At 40.9% G+C, this 22,588-nt stretch overlaps 1 protein-coding gene across 31 annotated transcripts in view; it reads right to left on the minus strand.

The window, feature by feature from the left end:
• The window catches only part of Wnk1 (WNK lysine deficient protein kinase 1), a 127,792-nt gene extending 111,737 nt beyond the window's left edge, over window positions 1-16,055 (minus strand). For all 31 annotated transcript variants that reach the window (XM_060384085.1, XM_060384083.1, XM_060384082.1 and 28 more), the window contains exon 1: window positions 14,713-16,055. In XM_060384085.1, the coding sequence (XP_060240068.1) occupies window positions 14,713-15,480 (768 nt within the window). In that variant the 5' untranslated portion in view covers window positions 15,481-16,055. The remainder of the gene's footprint in view (window positions 1-14,712) is intronic.
• Window positions 16,056-22,588: the final 6,533 nt, after the last annotated feature.

Consider the following 22,588-nt stretch of genomic DNA (forward strand, 5'->3'; position numbering starts at 1 on the left):
CCTTTAATCCCAAGACTAGGAAGGCTGAGGCAGGGGGATCTGAGTCCGAGGCCAGCCAGGTCTACAGAGTGAGTTCCAGGATAGCCAAGGCTACATGAAGTGGGGTTCTTATATTTTCAAAACATCTTAGGTATGTTCTAGAGTAGACAGCTAATAAATAGAGTAGGGCCTAAATCATCTTGAATGAACAGACAAGTAAACCACAAACCTGTAATCCTAATAAACACAAAACCGAAGCAGGACTCTGAGTTCCAAACTAGCCTAAGTCACACAGTAAAGTCCTGTATGTATGCATGTATAAATAAATAAGGAAGCGAAAACACACATTAAACCTTCCCCACCTCCAAGCTTAGTCAATATACAAATCTAAACTTCCTCAAATAAACTCTCTTATTTTCTTTTGAGAAAGGGACTGCCATGGTTGGCCTAGAGATCATTTTGTAAATCAGGCTGTCCTTGAACTTGCAGCAACCCTGTCTCTGCCTCTGAGTTCTGGGATCACATGTGTGGGTCAGTCACCATACCCAGCAAAATGTTTGTTGAGATAAGGCCTCCTTATGTAGCCCCTGTTGTCCTGGAACTCAAGATGTAGACGAGGCTACCATCAAATTGACAATTGTCTGCCTCTGCCTACTGAATGCTGAGATTAAAGGCGTTCAGGACCAGGCCAGATGCAGCAATATATTACTAAATGTTATTTAATACTTGGCTTTACAAATTATCTGAGAAAGGCGAGAAAGATGGTTTGACTGTGAAAGAACACTGGGCTATTCTTCCAGCCAACCCAAGTCTGATTCCCAGCACCCGTAGGACAGCTCACAACCATTTTTTAAAACTGTAGTTCAAGGGAACTCAATGCCCTCTTCAAAGGATCAAATCCCCTCTCATCTGATGTCCAAGGGCTCTAGGCATTCACATGATGCAGACATATATGTCGGCAAAATATACCCATATACCTAAACACAAGAGAGAAATTATCTGAGAAGCAGTGAGCAGTCTTGAACCTCTGAAAGAAAGTTTAAAAGTAGAAAACAAAATTAAGTTTGGCAATTTATCAAGAATGACTTAAAATTTTGTTCAAAATGATATATTTTTATCAAGTCATAAACTTCTTATATAATCTTAACCAAATATTTCCATTTGTAGGTCAAACATCCCAAGATCTCTGACAACTTAAAAATAATACACATTTGGATAAGAATTCAACTGTGAATTTTAGCTTCATAACTAAAATTTTAGTTATAAAGCTTGTATCTTTCAAGTTCTAGGATTACTGCCATGTACCACCACATCCAGCTGGGCAAGCACTCTACAAACTGAGTTACATCAGGGAAACAACTTTTTTATTAAATAAACCAAGCAAAATAAAATCATGTATATTACTACTTTATTCACTAAAGCAAAAACTTGTAATCAATCTAGTTGTCCATTGATAGATAGATAAAGAACGTTTAGTATATAAATGTACAGATGAAATACTATTTAACAACAATGTAATCATAAAACTTGTAAAAACGGACTTTGAACTATAATATTTAAGTAAGGTCATACAATCTTAAAGAAAAAAACTGCTGCTGTTCCCTCATATGCAGAATCTAGCCAACAATAAATGTGTATGTGTAAACAAATGTGCATTTGAGTACAGTATAACATATAGAAGAGAGACCAAAAGAGTAAATATTAGGGCATGAAGAAAGTTGAATGCAGGTGATGAACACAAGTTACAACTTCCATTTGTCTTTCTTACCAATAACCAAAATATTCAAAAAATACGATAAGAAATATTTCTAATACAGACATGCTGAAAAATGACTTGAGAAACACTTAAAAGGACAGATTCCAATTTTTATAATAATCAGATGATCAAAATACTATGAACTATAAGGAAAAACTTTAAATGTCATATTTCTGTATTTAGCAACTGCAAAAGAACTGCCATTTATAAAGAGTGGTAATGAAAGAAACCAGAGAGGAAAGTGCTGCAATATTTTAAAAAGGAAGTAGTAAATTTACTGTAATGTAAGCTCTTTTATAGCATTTTAACACGGAAAATTTGTGTTAGTCAATAGAAATAGAACATGAAGCTAACCAAAACTTTAAAGGAAATCAACATAAATGAAGTCAATAATAATGTATATTTAACCAATATAGCCAAATATTATCATTTTTTTGCAAAGATTTATTTATTTTATGTATATGAGTGTTCTATCTGCATTTACACTCAGATCACACTATAGATGGTTGTGAGCTACCATGTGGTTGCTGGGAATTGAACTCATGACCTTTGGAAGAGCAGACAGTGCCCTTAACCACTGAGCCATCTCTCCAGCCCAAATATTATCATTTCAACCTATAATGATAAGTTATAATTGAAACCTATTAGTTTTTACTTTCTTTTTGTCCTAAATTTTCCAAATTCAAAAAGAATACATATTAATTTGATGGCAAACTTTCATCAGAAATATCTGACCCATATTTAAACCTCATACAATTCACAACTGATAAAGTAGATTAACACAAATCGACTTTGTTTTAAGCATATTTTTAAAGCTCTGTGGTCATTTTCAGGTGACACAGAACCAAGTAGCCAATGGCCTTCAGAACACCAGTATGCCCAAGTTTTATTGTGACTACACTATCTTATCTATGACTCTCCATCCATCTTTGAAAAAGACACACTGACATGGTAGGAAACCAAGAAGTGAAAATAAGTACTATCACAATGGATAAAAGAAGATGAAAGACTGACAAGAAGCTGCTGCATTAAAACACGGAAACGATACAGCTAGCCCCACTCTCTGCTTCTCCTCCTGCTGGGACCCCATCCTACCTCCCTCCAGTCTCCCAGTTCCTCCTAGGAACTTGTATAATGCCAATACCCTAGAAAGAGGCCTTCTTAAGGGCCTTCCTCTTCCTGGGATGATACCCATAGAATTTGACCCTGGAATGAGGCCACACATGGGAAGCACATGCCAATGATACTCAGGGCTCCAAAGAAGGGGGCCTCCCAGCAGCCCCAGGATAGCGCCCACTCAGCTGGGATAACTTAGCTAGACAGTTAAGAATAGAAGGGGTCTTTCTTTATCAGTTCTGTTTCTATTTCACCAGGAGACTGCAGAGCTGTACCTCACCTGAGTGTTTCCTAATGGCCTGTATTTATATAGAAAGGAGCAATAAAACATGCTCCCTTCCTAACAAAAAGAATAGTTTTGAAGCCAAGCCTGGTAGCACATGCCTTTAATCCCAGTGCTTGCGAGTCAGGGGCAGGTGGATCTCTGTGAGGCCTGCCCAGTCTACAAGGAAAGTCCAGGACAACCAAGACTACACAGAGAAAGCCTGTCTTAAAAAAAAAAAAAAAAAAGTTCTGAAAGGGAGAAATGAGATTTTATTTGTTTCTTTATTTATGCACATTGGTGTTTTGCCTGCATGTGTCTGTGTAAGACTGTTGGATTCTCTTGGAACTGGAGCTACAGTATAATTAAATAGGCTGTCAGTTGACTAGTGGCAATCAAAACAAGCAGAAAAAAAAATAAGATTTAGGAGCTCTACAACGTAAACTAGCTCAGCATGGTAACGTATACTCTTAGTTCCAGCACTCTAGAGGCAGAGGCAGGCAGATCTGTATGCATTTGAGGCCAGCTTAGTCTACACAGTTGAGTTGCAGACCAAGCAGACTCGCATGGCAAGACTTTATTTAAAAAGGGCGTGAAGATGGGGGGGGAGTGTAGAGGCTACAGAAGACTCATCAGTTAAGAGCACTGTCTGCTCTTCTGAAGAACCCAGGTTCAGTTTCCAGAACCCACATGGAAATTAACTACCATCTGTAACTCCAGTTCCGGAGATCTACAGGCACATGCAATTAGTGCAAAACACCCACACATAAAATAAATAAAATCTCTTTTAAAAAAGAATAATTTGGTATTCAAACACTAAAGCTTGCATCCAGTCTAAACATGCTATAATACACACAGTATTTTTTTTTTAAACAGAATCTCAATATGTAACATAGGTTAGATATTGAATTAAGTACACAGCCAACACGCTGGCACACACCTGTAATCCCAACACTCTGGGAAGCAGAGGCAGGCAGATCTCTGAGTTCAAGGCCAGCCTGGTCCATAAAGTGAGTCCAGGACAGCCAAGGCTACAGAAAAAAATGAAGGAAGGAAGGACAGATGGGTATACTTTTATACCTTTATGTGCATTGGTATTTTACCTGCATGTATTTCTGTAGAAGGGTATTGAATCACTTGAAACTGGAGCTAGAGACAGTTGTGAGTTGCCATGTAGATGTTTGGAATTGACCCCAGGTCCTCTGGAACAGCAGCTAGTGTTCTTAACCTGAGCCATCTCTCCAGACCCCACACAGTATTTTTTTATTAATTAAATAAAAATGAACCAGATTGAAGAATGTCACTAAAGTAGAAATATCCTACCAACCTATCTATCTACCCTACCATAACACTATTTTTGAACCTGACATATCCTAAAACAAGATATTGTACAGTCAAGTATCAATTACCCCTGCTCTCGGAAGGTATGAGACTGAACTCAAAAAACTATTCCAGTCTAATGAACATCAGAAATCCAGACCTAAGGGATATTTATTATGCTCATACATGTAGGCTGGTAGGCACACAAGTAATGTATCAACTGATGCATTAAGTGGTAAAATTATCTTGCAGGTTATAACTCCATTATTCCTAAAACTGAAATTTCAAAACCCAAATACAGAGAATATGGCCTATATTATAAAACCAAAAAAAAAGAAGCTCCCAACACCTAGAATATCACACTAATAATTTACTTATTCAGGCATCACTTACAGGAAACACAACCAAACGTAGAAGCAAGAAAGACTCAAGTATTACAAACCCAAAATGCTAAAAGTGATTAAGTGTATTCACACCTATTCTCCTTTAAAACACTAAAGACAACAAAAGTATCAATTCTACTGCCTAGCATAGAGAATATCAGAAGCAATCATTAATAAGGATACTGAGGCCACACATTATACACCCATAATTCTAGCACCAAGGGAGGCAAAGCAGAGAATTATGAGTTCAAGGCCAATTTGAGCTACATAGAGAGCTACTGTTTTAAAACAAACAAAGGAAGTATTAATGACAAAATCTTTCTAGTTTGAGAGCCAAAACTTTAGTTATGTCAAGTTACTAGAAGTAAAGGAACATACTATTTCCATAATAATCTCACATTGACTGTCAAAAAAATAAGTATCTTTAAAATACTTAACCCTGACAGAAGTAATATTTTCTATAATAAATATCTACAACATCTAAAAATCTATAAGCACATCAAATTAATAAAACAAACCTTCTAAATCTATATGTATATTGCCTAAAAGGCCACTTAAGAGACTTTTTTTCCAGGAAGGATAAACATGTGTGACATTATAAATAATTGCTAAATGAAACAAAACTTACTAAATTCACACTGATTTCTTCCAGAAAGTACTTACTAGTAGAAAGAACAAGAGCTAAGATATAACCGGGTGCAGCATACCTTGGTAGCATGCCTGTAATCCTAGTACTAAGGAAGGCAGAGGCAGGTAGAGCTCTGTGAGTTCGAGACCAGGCTGGTCTACAAAGTGAGTCCAGGACAGCCAAGGCTACAAAGAGAAACCCTGTCTCGAAAGAGAAAGAAAAAGAAAAAGAACTACTACTACTAAGATACAAGATCTCACCATGTAGCCCTGGCTAGCCTGGAACTCTGAGCGATTCACCTCTCTCTCTGTCTCCTTAATGCTGGGATTACAGACATGTGCCACCAAACCCTGGGCACGTCAGTGATCTTAAAAAGTTATTAAACCTAAATTTGTTTCCTCAAATATAAGTCAAAAAACTATACTATCTGCCCTGTAGTGTAGCTGTGAAATTACAAATAATTTATACAGTGGGGTTAGGCAAGCAGATAACTGTCAGTAACTTTTAATTGCCTTTCCCCAGTAATTATAAAGAATTCATTTTGCAAACACACTTAAATATAGAGCCTAAACAAAGTATTACATATATATATGTACATAGTATTCAAAGTTTTTTGTTTAAAATAAAAGAAAAACAAAAAACATTCTAGAAACAACCTTTCTGTTTAATGAAATTTTACTTAAAATCTTGCTGTTTTGGGCTGGTGAGGTAGCTCAGTAGTAAGAGCACCTGCCAACCCAAGTTCCATCCCTGGTACCCATAATGGAAGGAATGAACAATCCTGAATGCTGCCATTTGAAGGCCATAGATGCACTGTAGGATGCATGCTCCTATACATTTGTGGAGGTCAGGGGACAACTTAGGATTCTGTTTTCTCTATCCACCATGTGGGTCCCTGGAACCAAACTTAGGTCAAGAGACTTGGTGGCAAGCACTATTACCTGCTGAGTCATCTCACAAATCCTCAATGCTTTTATTATTTTTATTATTTTAAATTACATATGTCTCTGAGTACAGGTATCCATAGAGGTGAGGGATATCTGCCATCACTGGAGATGATATTACAGAAGTTATAAGCCACCTGATGTGGGTGCTGAAAATTGAACTCTGATCCTTTGAAAGAATATGTGTGCCATCTCTACAGATCAATGCTTCAATTTTTAAAGACATGTTTGCTTGTATATTAGTCTGTCTCATTCTTAATCATGCCTTCCACTTATCCAGTTATCCTCCGTCCCGGTCCTTCAACCTTGCAAAAAGAAATAAATGGGCAACACTTACTGTCTCTACTACTACTTATTCATTATTCACTCCTTAGCTCCACTACAAATTTCTTACCCTAAGCAATCTTTTTAATCTATGAACAGAATGTGTACATCAGTGATCTGATTCACTAGTTTCATCTCTCACTACTTAACACACTATGTCTATGTTTGATTTACAAAAAGACCATCTGCCTGTAGACATCTAAAGTATATATTGACCAAAAATAGAACTGTCTCCAAGATGCTGAAATTCAGCAGTACAAAACGAAGATACAACAGTGCTTTTATTTGGAGAAAGACTATACTTTTGATAGGCACACTCAATATGTAAGAAGCAAGCATTTACACTTCTAACAGCATTTGAAGTACCTTTTATTTTATACTATACTTTCTATTTTTCAAAGTAACCTTCACATACTGATCCTCAACAATCTTAACTCACTTAAGAAACACTGCTAATAAATCAGTAATACAGACTGTTGGAAGGACACTGCTGTTTGAGGTTGCAATCCTCCCAGTCCGGACAGCCATTCTGAGCTCGGGCTTAAGGTGCAAGACTCCCTCTCCCCAGCAGGCCTCCTACTCTCTGCCTGACTTCATCTGGAGAGTGTCTTTAGACATAGATACACGGCCTTTGACACAACTCCCTGCTAGCTCTCCCCTCCCTGGGACTATAGGTTCATTAGGTACTGTGTTCCTGTTCATATGATAGCAGTGTGCTGTTTAATGCAAATCAAGCATCTTTGAAATGCCTAGTTTTAACCAATTATGTATACCTATTCTTGGAGCCTCCCCCCATGGACTCCCCAAGGGGCATATAGCCTTTGTTGTCTGAAATTAAAGTTGAACTAGCTCCTTAGTCACCGCCTTCCAAGCTCTGTACCTCATCTTCTGCCCCTCCTGCCTTCATGGGCTGGTAGAAAACAGTCCCCCAAGCAGAAAGAAAACCACAACAGATTATATCCTTTACTCCAAAGCAGTTAATGTAAAACGAAAATATTCTGCCTTGGTTCTATGTTATATAACACGATATTTTGTCGTAGTAAATTTTTCAAAGACCACTGAAATAGATAAAATTATGTAAATAATTTCAAGTAAATACAATTAAATATTTTAAGGATTATATATGGGAGCTGTGGGGGTTTAGCTCAGTGGTAGAGCCCTTGCCCAGCAAGCACAAGGCCCTGGGTTCAGTCCTCAGCTCTGGGAGAAAAGAATTATATATGGAATCCAAAGAAAAAAATGTTTCCCAGATGTATGTAAGGGGATGCAACAAAGGTCTCGGCAGATTCTAGAAACAAAGGCTTGAGCAAAGGTGGCATTTGGGAAACTGATAGATCATATCAGAATGTTACAGGCAAAGGCCATGTGAAGCTAAGGAACTTGAAAGTACCAACATTACATTCAACTATAATGTGCCTTTTCTAAGAATAGAAGAGTAAGAGATTTGCCACACAAATCAAGCCTTCACAGATAACCTCAAAACAATAACATAAATATGACACTGCATAATCACAGCTAATACTCATGGACCAAGTTCTGAGCTACTTTATTTGAGGCAGTCTCAACTCACAGCAATCCTCCTGCCTCAGCCTCCCAAGTACTGGGAATTACAGGTATTAGCTACACACCTGGCTAAAGCAGGTTTTCTTTATACTGGCTGTACAAATAGAATAAACACAGAATTTTCCCAAGGCAACAAGAATCATGTAACAGAACTAGGATATGAATGTAAGCAATCTCGTGGGGTTTTTGTTGTTGTTGTTGCTGTTCACTGGTTGGTTGGTTTTGGGTTGTTAAAACAGGGTTTCTCCGTGCAGCCTTGGCTGTCCTTGAACTCACTCTGCAGACCAAACTGGCCTTGAACTCAGATCCACCTGCCTCTGCCTGGAATTAAAGGCATGACAACACTGCCTGGCTGGCAACCTAGCTTTTAACTTTGTCCACTTGCAGAAAATTTGACCTCTTCAAACCAAAACCAAGACCACACCAAGCTTAACATTTTTCTTTTGTTTGTTTTTCAAGACAAGGTTTCCCTGTGTAGACCAGGCTAGACTCAGAGAAATGTGCCTGCCTCTGCTAGGATTAAAAGTGTGCACCCCCACCACCCAGTCCTTCACATATTCTATAAGACCAGATATATCCTACGTTTAAAAAAGAAAATGCAAGCTACTAAAAATATATTAATATAAAGAACTGAGGTAAGGCTTGAGCATGGTGACACATGATTTTAAGAACTTTAATCCTAACACAGAGACAGGTGGATCGCAATGAACTGCAAGCCAGCCTGGTCTACAACAGAAGGTCCAAGACAACCATGCTTGTTACACAGAAAAACCCTGCCTCAAAAAAATAATTAACTAAATAATAATAATAGTAATAATAATATACCAAAGATCTACTAAACTGTAGTGATTTTCATTTCAAGTATTTTCAGAAATTATTTCATTTGTTCTGCCATCTGTTTTATATAAAACATTGGTTCTCCACCTTCCTAATGCTCCTAAAATGCTGCAACCCATGTTGTGATGAGCCCCAACCATGAAATTATTTTCATTGCTACTTCATAACTGTAATTTTGCTGTTATAAATCATAATGTAAATATACGGTATTGAGAATTGCTGATCTAAAAGAAAAAAATTAAAGCTACCAGAAAACCCAAATAACAACAGGATAAATTCTGAACAAGGAAGCCCAGTTTTAATTGAATAGGGCCATGGGGATAAATTAGAGTAAATTTCACATGACCAGGATCTTGCACTTGAATTTTTAATGTGAACAAATGAAATCAGTCACCAGGCAATGTTTCATTCCCACTATCTTTTATACAATAAAATCTCTTTCCAAATCCTTAGACTAGTAATAACTATGCTAGTTTGGGTCAGAAAAAAGGTAAATAAGGGAAAATGACAGTATTTAAATGCTTAAGATTATAAAAAAAAGCACATTTTTTGAAAGTCAACAAAATATAATTCTCAACAAGTTACTTCCTACAGCAATAAATATGTATTTTAGGATTTGTTTTGGTTTAGAACAGTGTATCTATCGTTCTGTAGCCCCAGCTGGCCCTGAATTTGTAGAAGACCTTATTGTTTCAGGCTCCTAAAACCTAGGTTGTCTGCATACAAACACTGGCTCTGCTAAATGACTGCTGCTAGGATTGAAGGTCTGCACCACCACACCAAGTTAACATACATCTTAAATCAAATTTTACTTAGGCAAAATCCTATTGTTTCAAATTCTGTTCTGTTTAAAAGGGACAAAGCATTATTTCAAAATTACCAGTCATTCTTAAAATCTGCATAGCAGCTGCCTTTATACTAAAAAGTAAAGAAGATACAGATGTGGGACTCATACCTGTAATCCCAGTACTCAGAAGGCTAAAATAGGATTGCTCTAAGTTTGAGACCAGCCTAGGATACACAGTGGTAGGTCAGCCTGTGGTACAAAGTAAGCCCTTACCTCAAAATGAAAAATCAAAACAATCAATTGAAGAGGTTCAGTTCATTGAGTTATTTTAAAGCTGGCAGAGGAATAAATTATGGTCTGAGTCACAGAACTATATCCCATTTCTGCAGCACTGCTAATCTTGAAACATTAATATATAGTTAAGAGCCAGGCTTGATAGTGTACAACTTTAATCCCAGCACTTGGAAAGCAGAGGCAGATGGCTGGATCTCTGTGAGTTTGAAGCCAGCCTCTTCTATAGAGCAAGTTCCAGGACAGCCAGGGCTACAAAAAGAAACCCTGTCTCAAAAAAACAAAAACAAACAAACAAACAAACAAACAAAATCATATACTTAGGAACACAAACCTTAACTTGGTAAAAGGCACCTTACCATATATGCAGTATGTAGACTGGAATGTAAACAAAAATTATGACTTCTACCTCTTCTTTTAGGTAAAACTGAAACAAAATCTCATCAATATATAGTGCATCAAACTCACTAGCTAGAGACAAACTATGAAAAAAATATCAGAAATAAGTAAATTACTAGGTCTTTGTATGTTTTCTTAAAGCAAATTACACTGTTTCCTAATAAGCATGCTCCCACCAACTACTCTAGTCTGCAGAAGAGTAACGTAAACACTACAGAACTCTACTAGTAATATTTTTCCACCAGCACAGCTGAGTAATTAAAGTACAGCATTTGCCTAATAGGTTCTGATAAAGAATTCTCGTTTTAGGAGTTCTCAGTTATTACTTAGGACTGTGGTATCAAAATATTACCTACTTATTATTGAGAACAAATGCTTGCTTTGGTAGATAGCGACACACAATGTGACTCTAAAAATAACCTTAACAATAGGAAGTTTGATTTGTACACCCCGCTCACTTATTCTAAGTCTATATCCCTATATAAAGTGATAAAAATTAAAACATAATTTGTCATTATTAGAGGACTTTAGAAATTTACTTCTATACAAAATTAGTATTACTTCATTTGAAATTACTAATTAGGCCATCTACTGGGACTACAAATGCGGTTTGGTTTGGTTTGGTTTGGTTTGGTTTGGTTTGGTTGTTTGGTCTATCAAGATCCTGTGTAGTTCTGGATTTCCTGGAAATTCACTATCTAAACCAGACTAGCCTTGAACTCACAAAGAGACCCACCTGCTTCTGCCTCCTGAGCGCTGGGATTAAAGGCCTGTGCCACCACTGCCTGGCTGGCCCTTCTAGTCTTAATACACTAAAATTTTTAAAGCCAGGCATGGTAGTACATGCCTATAATCACACTGCTAGGAAGGTAAAAGCGGAGTTCAAGACTATCCTGGGCAATATAGCATAAAACTTGTCTCAAAACAAATAAAAAACACTCCGATTTTTTAACTCAATGGAACACAATACTATTCCTGTCTTGCAAAAATAAAACAAAAAACTATATTCAAGTATACATTCCAGTTGGTGATCCGTTCAGTGGTAGAGCATATAATACCCTAAATTCAATCCCTAGTAATGGGGGAGTGGGGGAAATGTACATTCAATGTCATTTTCCCCCCAAAGGGTATTTTTTTTTCCTTTCCAAAGCTTTACTTATACTTCGGTTTGACCTTTAATTTAAACCCAAAGATAAAAGTTGAAAACACTGGCTTACTAATACTTTGATCAAAAACAAACCCCCAAAATATTGCCTGACTACTTCTTTAAAGTGATCTTATACTAGGAGTCACATTTATTTTTAATATGGAAGGGAATTTTTTGAAGTCAAAATAAAAAACTTTCAGAACTTGATTAAAAGACATGAAAGTTCTATAAATCATGGCCTCATTCTATAAGCTAAGATTTATTTGGTTCTGCTCCCAAATGGTAACTTGGATTAAAAATAGTCAATGTAGTATTTTCTTTAGTTTGATCACATCCTTGTCAACTAAGGCCAAAGCCAGGTGATGGTGGTACAACTCCTTTAATCCCAGCACTCAGGAGGCTGAGGCAGGTTGATCCTGTGAATTCAGGTGCAGCCTGGTCAACAGAGCTAGTTTCAGGACAGCCAGGGCTGTTAACACATGAAACCCTATCTCAAAAAAAACAAAAACAAAAACAAAAAAGCCCTAAGTCCAAAAAAACTTAATATATTCTGAGAGAAGCTGAGGAGTTTTAAAGTTATTATTGTGACATTAGACAGATTGAGCTTTTCACACTGTATTATTAGTTCCGAGACAAAGTAAAAACTAACACACTACATTCTGAGAAGTCCTTTTAAAATTGGAATTAACTGAGTGCTAGGGATATAGTACTGTTACAGAGCTTGCCCAGAATGCAAAAGCTCCTGAGTTCAATCTCCAGAGCAAAAAAAATAAAAAATAATAAAATAAAAATGAAAAAGTAAAGGTACACATTCATAAATGAAACTGTAATTGAAAAATTAAATTCCTGGATCAGTAACAATGATCCTTGGTACAAAAAAAGTGCCTTCCTATAAATTAGTTACATCAAAATTATTGAGAATGACTGACCAGTAGGAATAGAGGCATATTTTGACTAGTCTATGAAATAAATGAATAAAGTATGTTGCCTGCCACGGTGTGGCTCAAGCCTACAATCCTGCAATACCCACACTCCAGAGGCTAGGGCAGAAGAATCAAGAATTCAAGACTAGCTTGGACTACCCAATGAGCTTCAGGACAGGTCTGACTACTCAGAGTAAAACAATGTCTCAAACAAAACAAACTCATTTAAAAGTAAATTCTTTAAAAGGCCTGTCACTTTACAACTCTAATCCACTACAAAATTAACAAGGCTTTTTTTTTATACTTCATATTGTTATGAACTTAGAAGTTCCATATTCAGTGTCCAACTCAAGAAACTGTGTTCCTAAAGAACTTGTCAATTTCAAGTTTACTTCCACTTGCTGTGCTAACTTCCTTTCACAGTTTTAAAATAACAACAAAAGAACATTTATTTTCATTGGAGGAAATTTCAAACATATAGTGGGGAAGTGGAGGGGAAGGCTTCATTGACTACCATCGTAGTCATGTGCTACTATTGCTGAAGCTGGGTGATGGTTACATTCCTCTTACCTTCTCTATATACTCAGAAACAAATTCCACACATCATTCCTTTCACATTTCATATGGCCTTGGATCATTTGGAAACCAGGATGTTTATTTACTAATTTTTAGGTAAATGAAGTTCTGAGAATATTTCAGTTACTTTTCAATCCTATTTCAGTTTGGTACATTTTCTTGACCAAAAAAAAAAAAAAAAAAATTTTCAGTTGTGGCACTTTCGTCTACAATGTAGCTGAAATTCTGCTTCCACCATTAATACATTTTCATTTCTGGGTGAGAACAAGAGCTAACAAACCAATATTTACATAGGTGCTTTCTAATATTTGTTGTTTATTGCTATAATAAGTCAAGCAATTAGTAGTACAAAATAATCTGTTTAAGTGTAAAATATACCTGCACTTTATTTATAACACGAAATTTCCCCTGTGAGATTAAAAAATGAAAGCAACGTAGTAATCCGTTGGATTCCTGGGAAGTTTGGTTTAAAAATCTTTTATTTCCCTGGCATAGTGGCACAAACTTGTAATCCTAGTACCCTGGAAGCTGAGACAGAAGGATCAACAAGTTGAGGACAAACTGGGCTATCCTTCAGGACACTGTCACAGAAATCTGTTATAACAAGATGACAACAATGATGGTATGATACAATTTTGCATGGACTTTTACTACTCACTATGGACTGAATAGGACTTAAGACAGACACTCTAATGAACAGTGTCAGATCACAGCTAGCCACATGGCTTAAGCATCTGTAGGTGGCATAATAGCAAATGCACACTGTACCTTCCTAGTCCCAAAGCACTTATCTTTAAAGAAAAAGAGAAGAGAATTGGGAATCAGAGACCGGGTTGTTGTTTTGATGTTTTTAAGACAGTGTCTCACTCTGCAGCCCAGACTGGCCTTGAACTTCAGATTCTCCTGCCTCAGCCTCTGGAGTAGTTGGGATTTAGACCAGCCCTGTTAGCACCTGGAAAGAATGTCTTATTATTTACTAAGCGTCTATGCTGCTATCAAACTTGTACCTTAAGGCACAGATGAAACACACAAGGCAGTTCATTATTGCAGACTCCAATGCGACTGAAGAGCACAGGGAAAAAAGGTTTGATATTTACTTAAAGTAAAAACATTCCCCAAAGGCTGAGGATATATATAGCTCAGTGGGAAAGCACTTGCCCAGGCCTGGGGTTCAATCCCCAGTACAAGGAGGGTGGAAGGGAGAAACCCTTTCCCAATAATTCCACTTTTCCTGCAAAGACTTAAATGACTTTTCCCCGCTGCCCGGTAGCAATCCCTCTTGACACCAATAGTTCCTATCTTTTCCAAACACCTAACTACAAGTTCCACAACCTCCCAATTCCAACCTCTTCGGAAGCCCCTCCCCCTCCCACTCAGAGTCTGCGAATTACAAGTAAGGGGTGAACTCCATAAACTGGCTTAACCGAGCCAAATTTGGGATCCAAACGACCGAGTAAGAAAGGAGGAGGGGCATTACCTGCAATTCACACCAGGCGACTTCCACGGTGGTTTCGGTGTCCAGACCTTTGTAGACTGTCTTAAAGGAGCCTCTGCCGATCTCGATGTCAAATTTGAGAAAGCGACCGTCGTTGGACATGCCCACGGCCTTGGTCTCCAGCTCTTCGATATCATCCTGTTGCTGGTGCCGCTGATCCTCCGGGGGCTCCTTGGCGCTGCCGCCACCACTGCCGCTTCCACTTCTGGCCGGCGGTGGCTCCTCTTTGCTCCCCACGAGGCTGGGCTGGGACACCGGGCGGTCTTTGCCGGTACTGCTGGCGACGGTGGCGGTGGCCGGGCCGACAATGGCTTGATCCCCAGGGGAGGCAGCGGCCGCCGAGGGCTGCTGAGACACCTGGGAGGCAACGGCGGCGGTCAAAGTTTCCTCTCTGTGAGGCTCGGGTGGAGCACTCTGGGGCACCACTGCGGCTACACTGGGCTGGGGGACGGCGAGAGGGAGGCCGGGCACCTCCAGCGCGGTGGCATTCGAGTCGCAGATGACGCTCCGGCGGAAGAAGCGGTGCTCCGTGGGGGTGGGGGTGGCGGCCGCCCCACGGCTGTCCTTGTCCATAGTGTGGCGGCGGCGCCGGTATTCCTCAGTCCTGCCAATCCCCGAGTCGGCCGCCGTGGCCCCCAGTTTCTCGCCCACGGAAGAATCGGAGCTGGAGCCGTTCTTGGGGACGGGCGCCGGGGGCGAAAGGAAGCCCGGGGTGCCGCTCTGCTTCTCGGCGGCGGCGCCGTCAGACATGGTTGGTCCGCTGGGGTGAAGAATGCGGGCTCGGATTTATGAATGAAAAGGGGGGAAGAGGGGTGGCCCGGAAGAGCCACCAAGAAGTGCCGGGCAGCGCTCCTTACGGCGGGCTCGGAGCCACCGGGCGACTCCCCCTCAGCGCTGACCGGGCGCCCCGAGGGCGACGCGGGACACCGGGTCCGGCTGCGGCGGCTGCTCCTGCTGCTGCTGCTGCTGCGGCTCGCGGGGCGGGCTCGTCGGCCGGCGAGGAGGGAACGGAGCCACGGGGGTTAGCGCCGCACAGTCCGCATCCATCCTGCAGCGAGCGCTGGCCGGCAGGGCTGGGGCAGCAGGGGCGCCGCAGTCATGAGGAGCGGGGCGCGGGGCTGGCTTCCCGGGCGAGCGGATGCGAGCGGAGTGAAGACGCCTCGGCTCCCGCCGCCGCCGCCCGCCGACTACGGCGGGATAGGCCCTGAGGGCGGAGGCACGGCGCGCGCGACGGACGAGCCCCGACGCCGGGCGGTGGCAGCCCGGGGCACACGGGTGGGAGGGGCCGCGCAGGGGAAGGAGGGCCGCGGCCCGGGCTCCCGGTCACTCGGCGGCCGCCGCCTCGGGCAGCACGCGCCCCGGAGGGGGGGGACCAGTCTCACAGGGCGCCCATCACTGGATGCCGAGGGCCGAAGCCTCGAAGCCTCGAAGCCTGAGGAGCGGCCCCCCCCGTTCCCGAGGCCTCCCCGCCCGCCCCGGGCCCGGCGAACCTCTTCCCCTCTCCGGCCGGCGCCGGGGGCAGAGGAGGGAGGGAACTCTGGGGAGGGGAGGGCCGCTCACCGCGGGGCCCGGGCTCCGCTACTTCTCTGGCCAGGAGGAGAGGAGACTGAAAGAACTGGGAGGAAGGGGATAGGGAGAGAAAAGAGCAGTCACCCCACTAGGCGCCTTCTGTCAGCGAAGAAGGGAGCGCGGAATGGCCGAGCAGAAGAACCGCGTCCCGCCCGGGAAACTCTTCGCTTTAAATGGCGCCGATGTCTGAAGCCACCACACAGCCCGCTTGGACCCCGCCCCCCGCTGCCCGGGGCGGCCCCGCCCACATCGCGCTCGGGGGGCTCTCGCGCAGGCGTGCGCAGCTCGATGAACCATGGGATTGGTAGTTTCAGAAGGAAACCCTGCAAGGGACCAAGGAGGAAAGCTCCTACTACTTCCGTGATGCCCCGCGGTTGCTCTAGCCTGGTGCCTCCTGGGAATTGTAGTTTCTTTTTTGAAAACCGCCTCTTCTGAAAGCCTGATGGGAGCGTCATCGTGGGTCGCTCAATTCCATCCCAAACTCAGTGCTCCATACGAAAATTATTATTTAGGAATCAATCGCAAAAGAAGAGAAGAAAGGAGATGAGAAAAAAAAAAAGAAAGAAACGAGAACGAGAGATTTCTGTCATGTTCTGCTTAGATAATTCATAGAGCTGCCATGCAATGAAAAAAGATCTGTTGTTCGTCTTTAAAAGAGAGTCTCCTTAGTATTGAGTGACTAGGGGTGTGGGAGTGGAGAGGAAGGTAAAGCTAGATAATCAGAGCCTGAGCTCTGGAAACTACCCTGGAAACTTTGTGAAGATCACTGTTGAGCAAATGGGTTAGGGGAGACAAATATATTCCATCCTTTTCCCCTTCGCAACAACTAAGGCCACATGCTCGGCTCCCGTTCCCAAACAAACACTTTGGCTGCAAAGATGCGCTGCCTACTAAATAAAGCCCAGGATCAGAGAGAACCAGCCCTCTTTGCTTTGCCAGAAACTTAACGGGAGCTGTGGGGGCGGGGAGAGGCGGGTGACAAGCAGGGGAAAGAGGTCGAGTTCCAAGATAGTCTACATCTTTGATCTTTGGTTAAAAACTTGAGATGGCATGGTTGACTTTTCCCTCAACAGCTGAGTAAAATTTTATTTTCCTTTTGTTTTGTTATACTCTTTCTCGGTGGCTCGGTAAAACATCCCCTACATATGTAATTTACACCAAGGCGCGGAACTGGGGAAACAGTTTACACTAATGGAATTCTTCTCTTCAAAATATCCCTAGTGCTTCCTGGACCACCTTTGCCACTACCTAAGATTATAGTTGTGATGAGCACCAGGGGGCACCAGACAGAGTAGGAAACCAAATTTACGAGCCAGATGGCAGTTACAAGTCTTAACCCAACCGGTGAGAGCGGGAAGCGCTTAAACGTACGCAACCGCACCCGAGCGTGGAGACGCTGCAGCCTCAGCCCGGGACTGGAGCGAGCTCTGAGGACCCCTTGAAAGGAGCAGTAATTGGGAAGCAGCTAGACGGAGGATTCGTTAACTCGGTGTATCTAGATAAACTCCGCTTAAAGAAATCTTGCCACACGATTAATATAAACTTATCAGAAACGTTTAAAAAGAAGTTAGCACTTTCCCTTTTTTTTCTTTCTTACTCAAGCTACACTCTTAAGCTTTAGAGTTTGTTTGTAACCAGTGGTTATTAGATTGCAGACGGCAGATTGTGAATATTTTAAAATACAAATGCGGTAGGAACCGCGAAAATGCTGAAATTAGTGCTCTACTGTTGCAGAAAATCATTAGTTCTCTATATTAATAAGTCTGTTTTAGCACATGTAATTAGTGGTTTATCTCCAGTCATAAATCTACTGTCAGCAAGTGAAGAAATTACTGTGAAATGCATTTTTGTAGTACTTCCTGCGGCTGTTGATTATAATTTTATCAGTTTTTGCTTTACCAGGGAAAAGTTTATAACACAAAGAAACTAATTATACAGTTGTGAATTAGAAAAAGGCCAGTAAATCACAATGTGGTTTTTTTTTTGTTTTGTTTTGTTTTTTGTCTGTATAAAAAGAAATTAAGATATCTCTGTTTGTGTGCTTATGGAACAGTTTTATCATTGTTGCTTATTCCTATTTACTAAGCCCGGACACTGGTCATGTGACAATGGGCACGACTTCCTTTACAATAACCATGACCTGTCAACATGTCATTTCAAGCAAGAACACCTAAAGCCAAAGTAAATAACTTAATAACCATTGACTTTAAAACCATCCTTAGCCACATGACAACTTTTCCTACTTAGCTTTACTATGAAAACAGATATAATTTTGAGTGTAATCACTGTGTATGAAGGCAGACTTACAGGTTATACTATAGCATGGATATTTCATACACTTGTTTGCTCGTTTCTCCTTAATAATGTTTACCCATCCAAGTATATGTTCATTTTTTGGTTGCTCCTGACTATAATTCCTGATAGTACTTTTCCTTTCTCTAGAGTTTCAATTACCAAGCTCTCTCTCTATTACCCACACAAAACAGCAAGTGACTAAGTAGAGGTGTCTGAAAGAGCTTACTGTACATGAATGCACTAAGTTTGAACAACGGACACACTGGCATTTAGGTAGCTAAGAATGCAAATATTTTTCTTTCTCAACATTCTTGTTCAATTTCTTTTTTTTTTTTTTTCTTTTTCTTTTTTGGTTTTTTTCAAGACTGGATTTTTCTATGTAGTCTTGGCCGTCCCGGACTCACTTTGTAGACTAGGCTGGCATTGAACTCAAAGAGATCCATCTGCCTCTGCCTCCTACACCCTGGGATTAAAGGTGACCGCCGCCACCAGCCAATTTCTTGATTCATTTCTGTCATTTGCAACTCTGGCCTTTTTTTTAACTTTGGCTCATGTTTACTGGTTTACAGCAGCTCACTATTTACAGGCTTAATGTTGAATAGTACGAATATCAACTAAAATGTTATTTCATTCAAGAAACCTCCCTGACTTCTTTACCCAGAAATAATCTTTTCTTTCCTCAAATTTCATTTTCCATTATTTTTTCCTCTGTGTTATAGATCACCTTCTAAAGCGTACTGTTTTTATCTAGGCAGGTATCTTTTATTCTTCTGTCACTTTGTTCTATAATATGTCTGCCATTGATCAAGCAGCTACCCCCTGTATGTCAAGCTCTTTACACAAACAAGCCTATTTGAACTTCACAACTACTTCCCAGGAAGTAGGGCTTTTAATCTTCACCTTGTAAGCAAAACCCTGAGGAGTAAAAGGATTACTAAAGACAGATGGCTTAGCAGTTGAGAGTTCTTATTGTGTTCTAGTTCTTCCACTAGACCCCAGTTTGATTCCCAGCACCCACATGGTGGCTCACAACTGTCTGTAACTCCAGCTCTAGGGGATCTGATGTCCTCTTCTGACATCTGTGAGCAGGAAGTGTACAAATGGTGTACAGCATACTTGCAGGCAAAAATCCATACACATAAAATAAAATAAAATAAAATAAAATAAAATAAAATAAAATAAAATAACAATGTGTTGTCTAAGATAGGAGCCTGAATTCAGACTCAACTACTCTGCTGTTAGAGTTCGTGCCCTAGCTACTGGGCTACTACTGGGCCCTAGCATCCTCCAGTAATGCTTTCTGTACATTGCAAGCACTCTTTAATTAATTAGTGGATCAATTAATCAATGGTGCAACAAGGCTGTTGAGTAGCTGTTTATAGACCATGCCAATTTCAGAAACTTCTTCTGACCTACACACAGCAAGATAGCTAAGATAGCTAAGACTGTAAACCCCTTAGGAATAAAACCAATCTGATCATTACTAAAACAAAATTATACCAAGACTAACACTGGAACATACGAATTAACCAAAGATGCTGCTTTACAAGCCCAAACAGAGAAAGCTGAGCTTATCTTTTGTAGAAGAGGAGGTTACATATCTCAAAGAGCTAAATGATGGACTGAGAAATGTACCTCAGTGGCGGAATGTATGCTGCTAGGCAGAAGGCCTTCCTTGTGCCAGATCCCTGGTACAGCAAGAACACACACACACACAAGTTAAACAAACAAATAAATGACATAACTCTCTGAACCCTGAACATGTGCTCAGAGAAAAAGACTAGGTGTTCCATATCTTTGGCTACTGTGAAATGTAATAAGCTAATGGGAAGTACAGGACAGCAGCGCATGATATCTACAGGAAACTTTGGCCCACTAAGAGCAGGAATTTCCCTCGTTCCCATTTTGCAACTACGCTGAATTAACAGACGAAGCCCATGAGGGGAGATGGACGAATGACAGATGAGAGATATTAGTCAAATTCCACAGGGTTAAGTTATTCTGAGTCAGAGGTGTCAAGTCCACTCCTCAGGTTCCCAAGAGCAACTTTCAGCTCACAGAAGTATCTAGTTAGGAGGAGAAATGAGAAACTCTGAGGAAGGAAGGAAGGAAGGAAGGAAGGAAGGAAGGAAGGAAGGAAGGAAGGAAGGGAAAGTGATTATTCCTAGCTGAGGATGAAATTGGTTCATAGGACCTCTCCGCTGTAATAGTCACTACTTTGTTGCCAGGCTTGGGTCAACTCAAGAGCATTTAATGATCTGCAGATCTCCCTGGGTCTGTATTTTGCAGAAGAAAAGGAAGATTAATTACAGGCACCTGCCAGTCTGGCCATCCTGCTTAATGCAACCAACACAGGAAATTTCCATTCTCATTTCAGAAACTACTCATTCTCTTGCCTCTGTAATATTTGCACGTCTGTCTGGAAAGGGGGCAAACAAGCCCTCATTTCTCCTAAGCTAGCCTCCACAAACCTTGACATTTGTGCTAAGAATCTGAGCAGTTACTTAAAAGATATTTCAACAATGTATATCTTGGGTAAGCATCCCCAGAAAGAGGCTTTGGTTTTGAGAGGCCTTGGTTTTGGTTTTGAGGGTTGTTTGTTGTTTCTGTTTGGTTTTTTTTGTTTTGTTTTGTTTTGAAATAGGGTCTTTCTGTTATGTACTGGAACTGGCTCTGTAGACCAGGCTGACACTGAACTCACAAAAATCTATCCGCCTCTACCTCCCAAGTGCTGGGATTAAAGGCAAGTGTCTGGCTCCTAGGTTTTTTTAAATAGGGAGTTCAAAATGGCTACTACCTCCAAGAGGAATACAGTATCTATTCAGCTGCACCCGGCTTACAAGAGAAGCAAGTGCTGAGCTTCTGAAAGGGGTACAAAGTTACCGTGGATGAGGCCAGGTATACTCCTTTACATCCTGGACTGCTTGGATGCTGGCTGCCACCAGAGACCGGTGTAACCTCTTGACTCCTGTGCTAAATCACTCCTGGAAAGGAACTCACTGACAGGCACAGCGTTACAGCTTCAAGAATTCTCTAGCACAAACTGCTGTTAAGCTATTAGTCAGAGCCAAAGTTCAAAATCAAGGGGAAAAAAAATAGTTTGTTGATTTCTGGGAAGTAATAAGGGCCAGAGGGAAAGAGACGGCTTCGAAGAGTAGAGATGTAGGGAAGGATGGGTGCTTTGTAATCAGCAATTTTGTTGCAGTGGTGTGGGCAAAAGCAAGGGCTAGGTGACCTTCAGAAGGGAGGCAAGTTTCGGTAGTTGTTGGTAGAAAACTCGGTTCTCTTTGCAGACAACAGGGAAATTTTTCTTGTATTACCCAAGCACAAATACTACCCATCTTGATTTAATTCCGCAAAGGTCTCAAGTATTTGTAGTTTGTCAAGTCCTTGGAAGTAAAGCTCAGAAGACGACTTTCACAGACCTTGACAAAACGAAAATTCCAAACAATATCATCCATGTATCCCTCTCCACCAGTGACTCCCGCCATGGCTAACTGCTTCCATTATTTCACAGCTATAATATATAATACATAATACGTAATACGTAATACATAATATAATATAATATAATATAAATCACTTAGAATTTGTTATAGAGCAAAATCTTTTTACTTTGCTCCTTTTTCAAAGGATGGAGTTCAGTGGTAGAACATTTGTTATTTTACATCAGGCCCCAGATCCAATCCTCGGTACCAAAAATTAATTAATTAATGAACGAATTAATTACTTAAACAAAGCAACATGAAATAAAGTAAAATTAGATATCTGACATCTCCATAGTTTTTAATTCCTGGAGTAGAGGCTCTCAAGACTTACCCCTTCTTGTTTCCCCCACAGCTGGGGATGGTCTTCCAGCATGAATATTTAGCCCAACACAGGCACCAACCACAGTGAACACAGGTCCACACGGGTAAGCACAGCTGAATATTTCTTTGTTCTTATGGACAAGGCATCCAGGAAACAAGTGTTGACTTGAATTGCATTGGCTTAG

This window comes from Meriones unguiculatus, chromosome 5 (assembly GCF_030254825.1).
Source record: "Meriones unguiculatus strain TT.TT164.6M chromosome 5, Bangor_MerUng_6.1, whole genome shotgun sequence".
NCBI lineage: Eukaryota > Metazoa > Chordata > Mammalia > Rodentia > Muridae > Meriones > Meriones unguiculatus.